This window comes from Apaloderma vittatum, unplaced genomic scaffold, assembly GCF_000703405.1.
Source record: "Apaloderma vittatum isolate BGI_N311 unplaced genomic scaffold, ASM70340v1 scaffold19852, whole genome shotgun sequence".
In the NCBI taxonomy this organism is placed as follows: Eukaryota; Metazoa; Chordata; class Aves; order Trogoniformes; family Trogonidae; genus Apaloderma; species Apaloderma vittatum.
In genome coordinates, this window is record NW_009702227.1 from 1 (window position 1) to 13,133 (window position 13,133).

General features: G+C 36.0%; 1 protein-coding gene across 1 annotated transcript in view; it reads right to left on the reverse strand.

The window, feature by feature from the left end:
* Positions 1-608: 608 nt before the first annotated feature.
* The window catches only part of LOC104281475 (nipped-B-like protein), a gene marked incomplete at its 3' end in the record, with an annotated part of 72,965 nt that continues 60,440 nt past the window's right edge, over positions 609-13,133 (reverse strand). Inside the window, 14 exon segments of the mRNA XM_009879481.1 lie at positions 609-699; positions 964-1,118; positions 1,215-1,308; positions 1,625-1,765; positions 2,474-2,610; positions 3,192-3,300; positions 3,926-3,979; positions 6,574-6,672; positions 8,111-8,245; positions 9,433-9,579; positions 9,676-9,774; positions 10,690-10,792; positions 10,893-11,107; positions 11,344-11,433. Coding sequence (XP_009877783.1) covers positions 609-699; positions 964-1,118; positions 1,215-1,308; positions 1,625-1,765; positions 2,474-2,610; positions 3,192-3,300; positions 3,926-3,979; positions 6,574-6,672; positions 8,111-8,245; positions 9,433-9,579; positions 9,676-9,774; positions 10,690-10,792; positions 10,893-11,107; positions 11,344-11,433 — 1,669 coding nt within the window.

The following is a 13,133-nucleotide window of genomic DNA, read 5'->3' on the forward strand; positions in this document are numbered from 1 at the left end:
TTTTTTTTTTTTTTTTCCTTTTCTTCTCTAACCCTTAAGTCCCTCTGTGTCATTCCTGTTTCCTTCCCATTTGGGGGGGGTAAGAGGGAGTTAGAGAGTGTCTGTCTGTGCTAGTGGCCAGCCCAGTCTTGACCCATGACAACCTTGGATAAGACATTATGTCAATGCCTCATGAAATCTCACAGAGCACCCCCCAGTTAGTATAAACTCCAGAGTTTCCTTGACTCCTGCAGAGTTTCTTCTCCTGCACCTAAAATGTTCAAAGTTTTCCCAGAACTTTGTCTAGATGTTCTTTAATCATACCTTGTGGACTGAGAACTTTTGGAATTGCAACATTCTTGCATGTGTTAAAAAAATAACATCTCCATTACTTTGGAAATCCGCTGCACTTGGTCACACATCAAAAGGCATCCAGTGTCAAAATCATCCTTCTCAGCTGCAGAAGTATGCAACCAGCAATCCTTTGACAACTTTTCTATAGCCACTTCTTAAAACACGCAGTAAACTTTTATTTTAAACAAAATCCCTTGTCACTACATATATACATGATTTCCTACTGATATGTGTGGACTGCAGCAAAATAAAAAAAAAAACCTAATATTTCTTACCAAGGCCAATAATGGCTTTTGTCTGTACTTCTTCATCCGAATGCTTTGTAAAATACATCAGCAGTTCAAGTACTTTATCCTTAATGTTAACCTGAGCAAATTAAAACAAAGGTAACAGGTACGTGAAGATGAAGTAGATGTTTTTAATCTCTTATAAAATGCACAAATATAAAAAAGTAAAAACAGAATCTTACTGCATTGCCTTTGCAAAAGCAAGTAATTTAAAATCAAAAAGCTATATTGTATGCATTAAAAAAAAAAGTTATCTCTGAGGGACTATGAATAATGTGCCTTCAAATCTAAGTGGAGCATTCAGTATATCTACAACATGGAGAGTAAACACAAGTTACTTTACCTTACTGTTGCCCTTAAAATCCTCCTGATCAAAATCAAAATGCCGGCACAGTGCTCCAACAGTGAAAAGTGATCTAAGGAGTGCTGGTTTATTGGCAGTAAGTATTGTACTGTTGGGATCTTCTTGGTGTTGACTTTTTAATTTTGAAAGTGCACCTACATTAAGATAAAAGTTTGCTCACAGTGTTTGATCATGATCAGATTTGTAGCCAAAACTGAAAAGTGATAATTACATGTTGTCATTTTACTTACCATAGTATCTATTAAAACAGGCCCATACAAATTTATAGTTCTGTGTGACCTTGTTCACAACAGCTCCAAGACAGCTCACACAATGCTGAACAACCTAGGTGGACAAAAGAACAAATGAACTGCACATTTGGAAGTTAAAACATTCTTGTGAAGTTATGTGGGAAAAAGCTATGCTGAACTACAACTAATGATCTAACAGATGTAAAGCCCATCTCCTAGACTGCTCTGAAATACTGCTCAAACTTGTTAAAATATAGCAACACCACCTACAAACCCCAGTAAATGAAGTACACTGACTTTTCATGGCTCAAAAGTTATCTTCATAATGAAGACAAATTTTCTTTAAATCAAAACCATGTATTACACAGTATGAAACGAAATCAACTGAACAGGAGCAATTAAAAGCTTACGGTCATGCCATATTTGATGATGAGTTTCATGAGGTCTTCCTCAATAGTGGCAAGAAACGTTTCACTTGGGTGCTCCATTAGCGGCACTACAAGCTCTAAGATTTTTGCAACATTGCAGATCACCATGAAATCATTCTGGGTCTGAAACAACAGGATTTACAGCATTTAACATTTCCGGCCATGAAACTGTAACTTAAGTATTCTTAATACACGCTGGTAGTAAAAAAATCCCAACTCATGTAATATACTTGGTAAAGATCTAAACCAGTATTTACATAGTTTACATCTGCTATTAAGTTACATATTATAATGAAAATTAGTTCTGTTTTCTACAGAACTTCTGGGAAAAAAGGTCTATATGAGCAGGGGAATACTAAAACACTAGAACTAGGAAGTGGGAGGTGAAGCATGGAAGCAGATTGAACAGGGCATTTTCCTTCTGATTATTTGCTATGTTAGATCACTCCACGTTATGGAACAATAACTTCAGTCTTAAGATTCATATGTTAAATACTAACTACTTCTAAGACTGTGTCTATAAAACAAGAGAATTTAAAGAAACTACTTCCTAACAGGTGAAAAACTGGGTCTTAGTCCTCAAAGGAAAGAGACAGCACAAGTTTCGATTTCATTTGGCTGTAAATGTAGAGGTAGAGGGTGAGGAACAGTATCTTACAAGCTAGAGATCATCAGAAGGACCTAGTGCATTCAGAAGCTATGATGCCCACGAAATAAACCCATTATTTTATTTTTTTTTCCTACCTTCAATTTCATAAAGTATACAAGACAGCCACTCATTTCCATGCTTAATTACTGCGGGGAAAAAAAGACTGATTTTTCTCTACTTACACTACATTTAGTGGTCAGGTATGGCTGCATGGTCATGGCATGTTTGACCATTAGCTGGGGCCTGATTTTGCTGAATAAGAACAAAGTGGTTATGCAAGCAACCAAGCGACCAGAATTCACACCTTTGTTGTCAGAATCTGCAAAAGATTAGAAAATACATAAAGGGTATTAAGCCCAGCTAGTATTTGAACAATGAAAAACATATGGCTAAAACATAATTTGAGTACCTCTTTCTCTACATGTCTTTCAAAATCAATACAGAATATTCTCATTAGAGGTAAGAACTTAACATTTGTATGTGACCATCAAATACACACAAAAAAGAAGGAAATATGATTCAAAGACATTCCTAGTTTTTAAACTATATACTGTACACAGTACACACTGGCCCAGCCAATGACTTCTATTACAACTGCAGAACACACTATGTAAATAAAACTTGTCATGTTTCCTTTGGTTTTAGTGATCTAAAAGTTTAAACAAGTTATTTTAAAAGCAGTTCTGTTATCGTGGTTATCTAGAGAAAATTAGGGAAGCTTTATTATTATACACTGTTCACAAGTTTATACTGAATTTAAAAGCAATAATTCATTACTATAGGCTTTGTAACAAGAATTCGGTAACAGGAACTTTTTGGAAGAATATTTTGAACAATCACTGTTACAGTATCATAAAAAAATTCAAAGGAGTTTAGCTACTGAGTTGTAAATAACATTACCTGATAAAGATTCCTCATATTTAAGAATGTGCTCAACCAAATTGTCAACAAGTTGAGTACAGGCTTTCTTCACAGGTTTATACGAGGCATCCTCTTCTGACTTCAACAGCTATAGGAGATAAAAGAGAAAATAGTTCAGTATTAAGGGTGAATTCATTTACATTGTATACATGCTGGTTTTCTAACAACTACAGATACACAAGGATTTTACATTATAAAATTATTTAACTTGTCCATGAAAGTTACATGGTGAAAAAAAAAGGGAGGTAAAAAAATCAATCCAAAATGCAAGAGAAGAAAAATTAACTGCAATAAAACGCCCAGAAATAAAACCCACAGAATCTATTACTATTGTTTTGGGACAAAAGCAAGAAAACAACAATTAGTCATACTTGACAGCAGTAACTAATAGGAGTTAGAAGGCTTTTAAAATGCTTAGGAAAAAAAGAGCAAATAAAAATACCAACTAAACAAAAATAACAAACAAAGATGAAACATAGTTTTGTGAACATTTTAATCAGCTTTCTTCCGCATGACTTTGGGCATGAAATTGTGTCCACAAAGATCAGTCAATATCTAAGAAGGATTGACACCATACTACAAAGCTTTTTTTCAGTGCAAATATTAAGAGGCTCTGGTTTACTTGTCTATATACATGGCACTCCAGGCTAAACTAAAATCTAAATTAAAATTCTAACAATGGTTGCATGATACATTCAAAATTCATTACTTACATTTTGAAGAAGCTGTTCAAACCAATCATACCCCGTATCTCTACAAGCCGCAACCTAGACGTATTTTTGAGAATAAACTCGTTAATAAAAAAGGCATCTGAGGAAAAATTATTTCAATACAGATCTCTTAGAATATGAGCAAACATGTAAAGGTGTACTTTCATATGTATACAGTAAAATAATTTTGTATCTTTTGAGATCAAAAACTGTCTTCTGTATTTGAAAGATAGATCTCACCATTTCAGTGACTCCAGAATTTTTATTCCATACAACACAAAGCCTACACATTATACTGGAGATTGCTGCTTCTAACATAAGCCACAGATTTAAACTCAAATACAAGCCTGACATATTAAAAATGAACATGAGTGTATGTATGTATATATTTTTATATAAACAAACCAACCCTTCACTCGTAACATATGTCAGGAACAGCTTACAGGTGCTTCACAGCAGAACTGGCAGGAGAACTGAGAATCAAGCTGAAGTCAAATTGACTGACTTCTCAGTCTGGAAAAATGCGCACTAGATCACCATTCTGTAACAATATTGAATCATAGAATCACAGAATGATAGGTGTTGGAAGGGACCTCTAAAGATCATTTAATCCAACCTCCCTGCCAGAGCAGGATCACCCAGGGCAGCCACACAGGAATGCATCCAGGCGGGTTTTGAAAGTCCCCAGAGAAGGAGACTCCACAACCTCTCTGGGCAGCCTGTGCCAGGGCTCTGTCAAAGAATCATTCAGGTCGGAAAAGACCCCTGGGATCATGGAGTCCAACCATTAACCCTACTCTGTAAAGTTCACCCCTAAACCATATCACCCAACACCATATCTAAACGACTTTTAAACACCTCCAGGGATGGTGACTCAACCACCTCCCTGGGCATGGGTGACCCACCCCCCTCCCTGGCCATCCTGTTCCAATGTCTGACTACCCTTTGTGTGAAAATTTTTTTCCTAATGTCCAGTCTAAACCTACCCTGTTGCAGTTTGAAGCCATTCCCTCTTGTCCCATCCCTAATTACCTGTGACAAGAGACCAGCATCAACCTCTCCACAATGTCCTTTCGGCTAGTTGTAGAGAGTGATGAGGTCTCCCCTCAGCCTCCTCCTCTTCAAACTGCATAGGCCCAGCTCCTTCAATTGCTCTTCCTAAGATTCATTCTCCAGGCCCTTCACCAGCTTTGTTGCCCTCTTCTGCACTCGCTCCAACACCTCGATCTCTCTCTTGTACTGAGATGACCAAAACTGAACACAATACTCAAGGTGCAGCCTCACCAGTGCTGAGTACAGAGGGACAATCACCTCCCTTCTTCTGCTGGTCACAAAATTTCTAATACAAGCCAGATGCCGTTGGCTTTCTTGGTCACCTGGGCACACTGCTGGCTCATATTCAGTCACTTGTCGATTAGAACCCCCAGGTGCCTTTCTGCCAGACAGCTCTCCAGCCACCCTTCCCCAAGCCTGTAGCGTTGCATGGGGTTGTTGTGGCCCAACTGCAGGATCTGGCACTTGGCCTTGTTGAAGCTCACCCTCCTAGCAAAGAAGTTTCTCCTCATGTTGAGGTGGAACTTCCTATGTTCTAGCTTATACCCAGTATTCCTTGTCCTATTACTGGACACTACTGAAAAGAGACTGGCACCTTCCTCTTGACACCTACCCCTCAGATATTTGTATACATTAATAAGATGCCCTCTCTCAGCCTTCCCTTTGCAGGTCTAAACAGTCTGAGTTCTCCCAGTCTCTCTTCACAGGAGAGATGTTAAAGTCCCTTAATCATCCTCAGAGCTCTCCATTGGACTCTCTTCAGTAGGTCCCTGCCTCTCTTGAATTGGGGAGCCCAAAACTGGACACAGGATTCCAGGTGTTTTCTCACCAGGGCAGAGTAGAGGGGAAGAAGAACCTCCCTAGACCTGCTGGACACACTTTTCTTAATGCACCCCAGGATCCCACTGGCCCTCTTGGCCACAACGACACGTTGCTGTCCCATGGACAAATTACTGAAAAGCAGGCTGAGATTTAAAACCATAATTTAAAGTATGAGTCAAGTATTTTTGTTTGATATTTACATCTTGGTATAACTGATACTAAAACATTGCCTCTTCACAGTGGTTTTACACAATACATTTTCACTACCAGATTTTTTATTTTGGAGACATGCTATTTGATTTCCTGCACCTAAAACATAGATACAATTATGCAGAAACTAATTTACTCTGAGCGACAACATGACCCCATATTTTTGAATATGTGTTTTAACTTTTCAAACTAAATGTTATCAATTTTTTGAGGAAAATTTTCTTCTAAGAAACAATTTCTTAGTTAGGCTTAACTAGATGCTGCTTGTAGCAATTTCTTGGAACTGTTAAATAAAATATAAATTTGTTGTGCTTTAACTGAACAAGTATTTTATATAACCTGAGTATAGAGTGGTCTCACTTATCACTGCCAGCAGGTTAGTGAGCATTCAAGCTTCCTGCAGTCTATTCCATCATATGAATTATTCTGGCATATATTCAAAGCCAGGAGATATAAAAAAAATCTCACAATTAAATTACTGTAGTCTAAAAAACCCACAGACAATATTTCAAAGATATGAAAAAGATAATAAAATTTTGTACACAACTCAAATTTGTTTAACATACCACATCAGTGATGTTGAGTATTTTCCTTGTCATTGCTTCTTTGTCATGGTGTGGAGTTGGAGTAAACCAGAGCTTCTGGAATGTCTCATTTACTAATTTCTGAAAGGAAAAAACAGTAGCAGAAATAAACAAACTTATCTTGGTACACAGGTATTATTTCTAATATATCTATACAACAGATGTGTTAATGATGCATGTCATTTCATAAGGAATTATTCAGTTGAAGTGAGACTGTTGTAGGAAATCTGCAACAGATCCAGATCTACTATTACAGGATTTATACTGACCTGTAAGCAAGCTTCAGTAAAATGATCACTGGGAACTGAAGCTAAAGAAAATGGAGTTAACAAGTTCCTGCATTAATCTGCATTTCTTAGGAAAACACAGTACCCTGAGAAGTTGACAACTGAACACCGGATTGTGATTTCTGCAGCAGAAGGAGCAGTAATGGTAAGTTACTTTAGATTTTTCAGAACAGCTGTGACAAGGTGGGAAACAGAGAGAAGCTAAGTCCTTACACCCAAAGAGAGGAAGTGCGTTCGCTTCCAATGGTTTTGGATGGATGAAAAAATTGAATAGAATGAAAGTGACCAAAATTATTTCCATATTACTTTAAAGGCATATAGTTGTAAGAAACTCTGCTCATTCACAGAAACATAAAAAGTACATTGAAGATAATGCTTTATTTTTTCTGATGCTGGAACAGCAAGGAGAAGGAAGAGAGAGAACAAGGTCATTCTCCTTTCCTAGTAGCATCTTGGATCCAGCTGTTCATTTACTTCTTGATTAACAGTCTTCTCGGAAAGCCACTTGGCATTAATGTACCTCAGCTGGTAAAAATGTATGCTGCACCTTTAAAGTTATAGATTTCAAATCTTACTTAGAGTGTGCTACAAAATTACTATGTGCTACAAAATTACTATCGATGTGTTCTCAATTACCCAGCAATCCTAAAATTATTTTGCCAAATCAAATAAAACCATCATCAGGTTTGTTATTTACCACATGATGTTAGTTTTGTGCCCTTCTACATAGACATTGAGTAGAGTATGATCATTTAAGGAACATTTTAGGGGGAACTGATCATCTGGAATTAATGCAAAATTAGAACAGAAGAATAGAATTTTTATACACAGAACTTACAAATCTGGCATATATTAATGTCAAGTATTTAATTTGACTTAAAATTAGTTTAAAGAAATAAGTTTTATATGCCAATTTTACTTTTTAAAAAAGAGAATTACCAGAGACAACACTGGCAAGAAGAAAAAAAAACTCTCTAGAAAATAGCTTTTTAAAATGTTTTGATTATCAGACAGAACTTCAAAAAAAGATAACATAGAAAAGAAAGAAAAACAAGTCAGAGAGCATTTTAGAAAACTAAGATGTCTGCTCTAAAAAATTAAATGGAATAACGGTCATAGATTGTACAAAGGAGCAATGCAGTATTTTTTTATTTTTCAGGTGTTTTTTGGTGAAAATATAGAAACAATAAAATAATGATAATTAAAATCCTGAAGGATGTGTTTCATTCTACCTTAATGCCTTCTTCATCATTGACTCTCCGAATCATTTTCACACACATCTCCGTAATTTTGGGAAATGTTGGTTGTTCGATGCAGATGTCCCTAAGTATCTTTATGACCCTTTTTCTGACACTGATACCAGTATCCTGTGAAGAGTAAAACATTATACTGTTGAAAACAAATCAGAAATAGGAGTTAATTTATCTATTACATGAATTAATATTTGAGATCATCCAATCTGACTTGCAAAATTTATTTTGAAAAAGCAGGTAAAATATTCTGGAGTGCATTTATACAAAAGGTCAGCATAACCTGTATCACCTCATTTTTAACAAGAAGCAAAGGTTCTAGGTGAGTCCACAGAGTGCTGAAAGGCTTCCTCCATTTACACTCTCCCATCTAGGACCTCACGATCATGCAAATATGTAATGTCACTTCTTAATTCAAGAGTTTACAAGCTAGATGTGATGATGATCCTTTAGCTACTTTGTTGGAACACACAAGATTCTTTGTAGATCTGGACTGTAATACTTCAAAGCTTATGGATAAGATACACGCAACAATCTTTTCCATTTTCCTAGGCTTCACCTAAGGAGATTAATGATCAGCTTCACTTCATATTACCTTATCAAAAACCTGTTGAATCTGAGTATCAGGACGAACTGCTTTTATGCATGCTCATGTGCACATGAAGCTACTTATCTCCAAACTCCCTTCACAAACAAGTTTTATCATGTAACTACAGCAAACTAAATCACTACAAACCTGACATGGATGTTAAAACCTAGTGTTATCTTACATTTCAATTAATATTCTATTTTACCTGAATGTCCAGAGAGAAAAAACGCTTTTTGTAGAAAAACTCTAATAAGGAGTTTTAAAACATGAAAAATAGCACAGAAAACAAAGTAGTTTTATCTTTCTTTTTTTGTTGTTTTTATTTTGGATTACAAATGTAATCTTTAGATTACTGTGTTGTAGAAATTTCTTCATCACTCACACTACTGAACTGCCCTCAATAACCCACATCTCAGACCTCAGAGATGTGGTAAAATTCCTCGTTTCACCTAACTTGCACCTTAATAACGGAATCAAAAGGAATACAATCTTGGTTCTGATGTGGTACAACTCTCTCTGTATGTTTACCTTTTGATTTAACAAAGCCTCACTGGAAACAAGTGATTCATCTTAAAAGTATGATGCTCCCCATTAAAACAATACAAGACAATTTACTCTTGGGATCATCACTCCATATGACTAAACATATAAACTCAATTAGGAACACATTTTTCAGTGACACTTATTTTATCATAAATATCACAAGTCACCATACCAATATTCTTTCAATCAGCATGTCATAATACTGCTCAGCAAGCTGCGGACGACAGAGCACAAAGCGGCCGAGCAGCTCCACAGCTGCTTCTCGTACACTAGTGGAGTTATCCATTAACCGACCATGAACACCTCGTTGCATATCCAGCTAGAAAGAACAAAAGAAAATCATTCAAAATAGGAAATGCAGATTTATTTTAAGCATGACAGAAGAATATAAGAGCATGATGGATATTTCTTTTACCCTGGCGAGAATACTGGGGTCTACAGCAACAACCTCTGACAAACACTTCATGGCTTTTGTTCGAACAGCAATTGCGTTTTCACCAAGTACTCGCAGAATCTAACAAGAGAACAAAACCAAGGAGATTCAACTGCTTTGGGAAGGTAGCAAACAATATTCAACAGGCAAAAATGCACAGGAATAATGTGTAAGCAATTCAATTAAAATGAGAGTATCTGTCTACTAAAAACTGAATAACTTCTCAGACAGTAAAAAGGTGTATGCAAGTGATGTTCTATGGCAACTGAGCAGAGAAATTTACTAGGATTTGTTGCATCTCTAAGACTGGTCCAAACAGGATTTACACAGGGTCTGTATGTTTCCTTTAAGTCCCTTCATTTTAAGCTCTACTTTTGTCATCCAGTTGTGGCTTTCATCATAGTTGTTTTAACAGTACAGTTTGATTTGATTTGATTTGATTTGAATGGCTCTGTATGCAGATCAATATAAGTAAAGTGACCTAAACTAGTACTGGAGTTCAAACCCATCACCATGCCAACATCGTTAGTGCACTTCCGGAAAGAGCAAAGAAATTACACTGGTCAAACAACACCTTCCAAAGTGAAGTTAACACATATTGGAAGCAACTGACGAAGTTGGCTTGTATTTTTCTAATTAAATTAAGCTCAATTTCATGGGTTAGTACTACCAAAGTAGTATTCATCTTGCAGAAACAGTGAAAATCATATCAACATCTTATAACTATCCTCCTACTCTGTATACCTAATTATAATAATTTTGCCATACATATACATGGACAAATAAAACAATGTATGCACAATATGACAATATGAAATGCATACAAGAAACATAATCACTTACATCATCATTGCAGACTACAAAAGCACATGATGCAGTCATGACCTGTTAAATACCTGTGCTCAATAATGAATAGATATGGCACACCACCACAAAAATGTTTGGAATTAGAAACCAACTGTGTTTCACTGTACTAATGCTTCTGGCACAGTTTACCTGTGTCAAATAAATATCGAAGCTCTGGGCAAACGGCCTCATAGAGGCCAAGTAGCGAACAATCAAACATGCATCTTCATAGTCCACTGTATCAGAATTCATCCTGCAACAGAATCCACGTGTTAATTAGGACATGTTTATCAAAAATGATTCAGAACATCAAATGCATGGCAAATAAAGAAATAAGTGATCCTGAAACATACTTTAATGTACTGAACTGAGTTGGAGCAGTTTTAACGATGCTGCGAAGAAACTTTTTGCGGCTTTCTGCTCTATGCATGATTTGTCCTGTGGTCTCAACATCTTTTGCATGATGAGTTCCTTCAGACGAATCCTCATCCTTCTGAGATTTAATTGCTTTCTCCGTCTCCATAGTTGTATCACGGAACCACTGAGCTATATAAAACTTCCGAGAAAACTGGAGAAATACAGCAGGATGCACAGAAAACAAAAACAAAAGATACAGAAAAGGAAAATTAACAGATTTATAATGAGATTAAGTAAATGTAATGCACCAACAATATTTTCAAAACCACAGTCAACAGTACATGTTAAAATGACAATTTAATTGAAGCACTAATATGCATAACAAAAAATAATTTTATTTAGTATATGTTACTGAAAGCTAAAATTTAGCAGAAAGCTAGAATTTACCACTAATGATGCATCAGTTTCTGTGTTCTCATCCAGATAATCTAGCAAAGCCTTTTGTAGCTGTTGAATTTCATCTTCTCCTCCTGAAGCCTGTCAGGAGTAGAAAGATAGTTATAAAACAGAATATTGCACACTGATAATTATCTGAAAATCTGCATGTCCACATTTAAAATACACTGAAGTCAGTTATTTCGACAATTGCAGAACATTAACAATTTTTAAGCAGTTACTTATAAGCTGCATAGAGACTGAAGCAAGACTGAAGCTCTGAAGTCTAAAAAGATTAAAATCTGGGTAAGACTGGTTTTAAAACAAACAGATCTCACTAATTTTCATCCTGAAAAGAAGGGCTGACACAAGGTTTAACCTATAAAAGTCATCAATATCTGCCTCACCAATATTAAATACTGAAACAGTGACTTTTCAGGTGAACATGGGATAAAAGGCAAAAAAGTAAATAAAAAAATATGAAACAGACAGCAGTAGAAATGTATGGGAAATGTCAAAGAAACAAAATTAACATCCTTTTGTAGAAATAGTTGGAATAACTGTTTTAAAGGATAACGCATCCTTGCAGAGAAAGTGCAGCAAGTGTGATAAATCTAGGAAAGATCTTACAGAGGTAGCTCTCAAACACATCTGACACCTGGACATTTCCCTGATGATTGCAGGGAGCTGGACTAGACAACCTTTAAAGGTCTCTTGCAACCCAGCCATTCTTTGATTCTATGTATATCCTGATCTCTTAAATAGTTCTAGCCTATGCAAATTGATCTTGTGCATGATCACAAGACAATGTACTTCTCCCAATCTATCAGCGACAGACAATAAACCACAGAACCACAGTTTGGGTTGGAACACACCTTAACGATCACCTAGTTCCAAACCACAGGCAGGGACATCAGTACCAATGAACCTGTGCATGAGTCAGAAACTAACCTTCTCAACATTTACAAGACAGCTTAAACTCAAACCCATAAACCAACCTTTTTTTCCTTAGTATTATAATGAAATACACAGGTCCTTGCAGTTGCCAACATTACAGCAGACAAAAGGTTTTCTTTTTCAAAATGAACGAGTTCAAGATTTCAAAACATGTCTACAATGCACATAATACTGATACAGGTTTATATATATAAGACTATATTATACATTTGGCACCCTAATACATGTGCAAAATAGGATTTGAAATTATAGCCTTCAATCCATGTTAAATTCTGTGAATAATGGGTTGAACAAAGGGGTTGCTTGATGAACCTTAACTGTTTAACTATTTTTAAACAAGTAAAAAAAACCACAACAAAGAGAAATTTTGAGGCCCACAACAATCATATTCAGTATCGATAATAAATGTAAAGAATAATTTCTTGCTTAAAATTCTTCAGCTACAAAATTAAACTTGTAACTTACAACCATCTTAACTTCCGTATAAACAGCACAGATTGAGAGCATTGTCACAAATACACCATGTAACACAGCTTGCAAACATCAGCAAGTAGAGAAAGGTATCGTTACAAACCCAGAATATTAGTGTATCCAGAGATTAACTAACGAAAATCAAGCCAAGTGTTCGAATCACCTTGACAATCTATGGCAGATTTCTATGGAAAAAATCCACTGTTTAAAAATGTCAAAACTGAATATCTATTCTCCTCAACATAATTCTATGGTTCATGAGTCCAAACCAGAGCAGAGAGAGCTACAAGCATTCATCAGCCATGGGCGAATATCCTGGCAATGATATTGGAAGGTAGAAAGAAACATTGAAAAGAGTCTAAGTATTGAGTTCA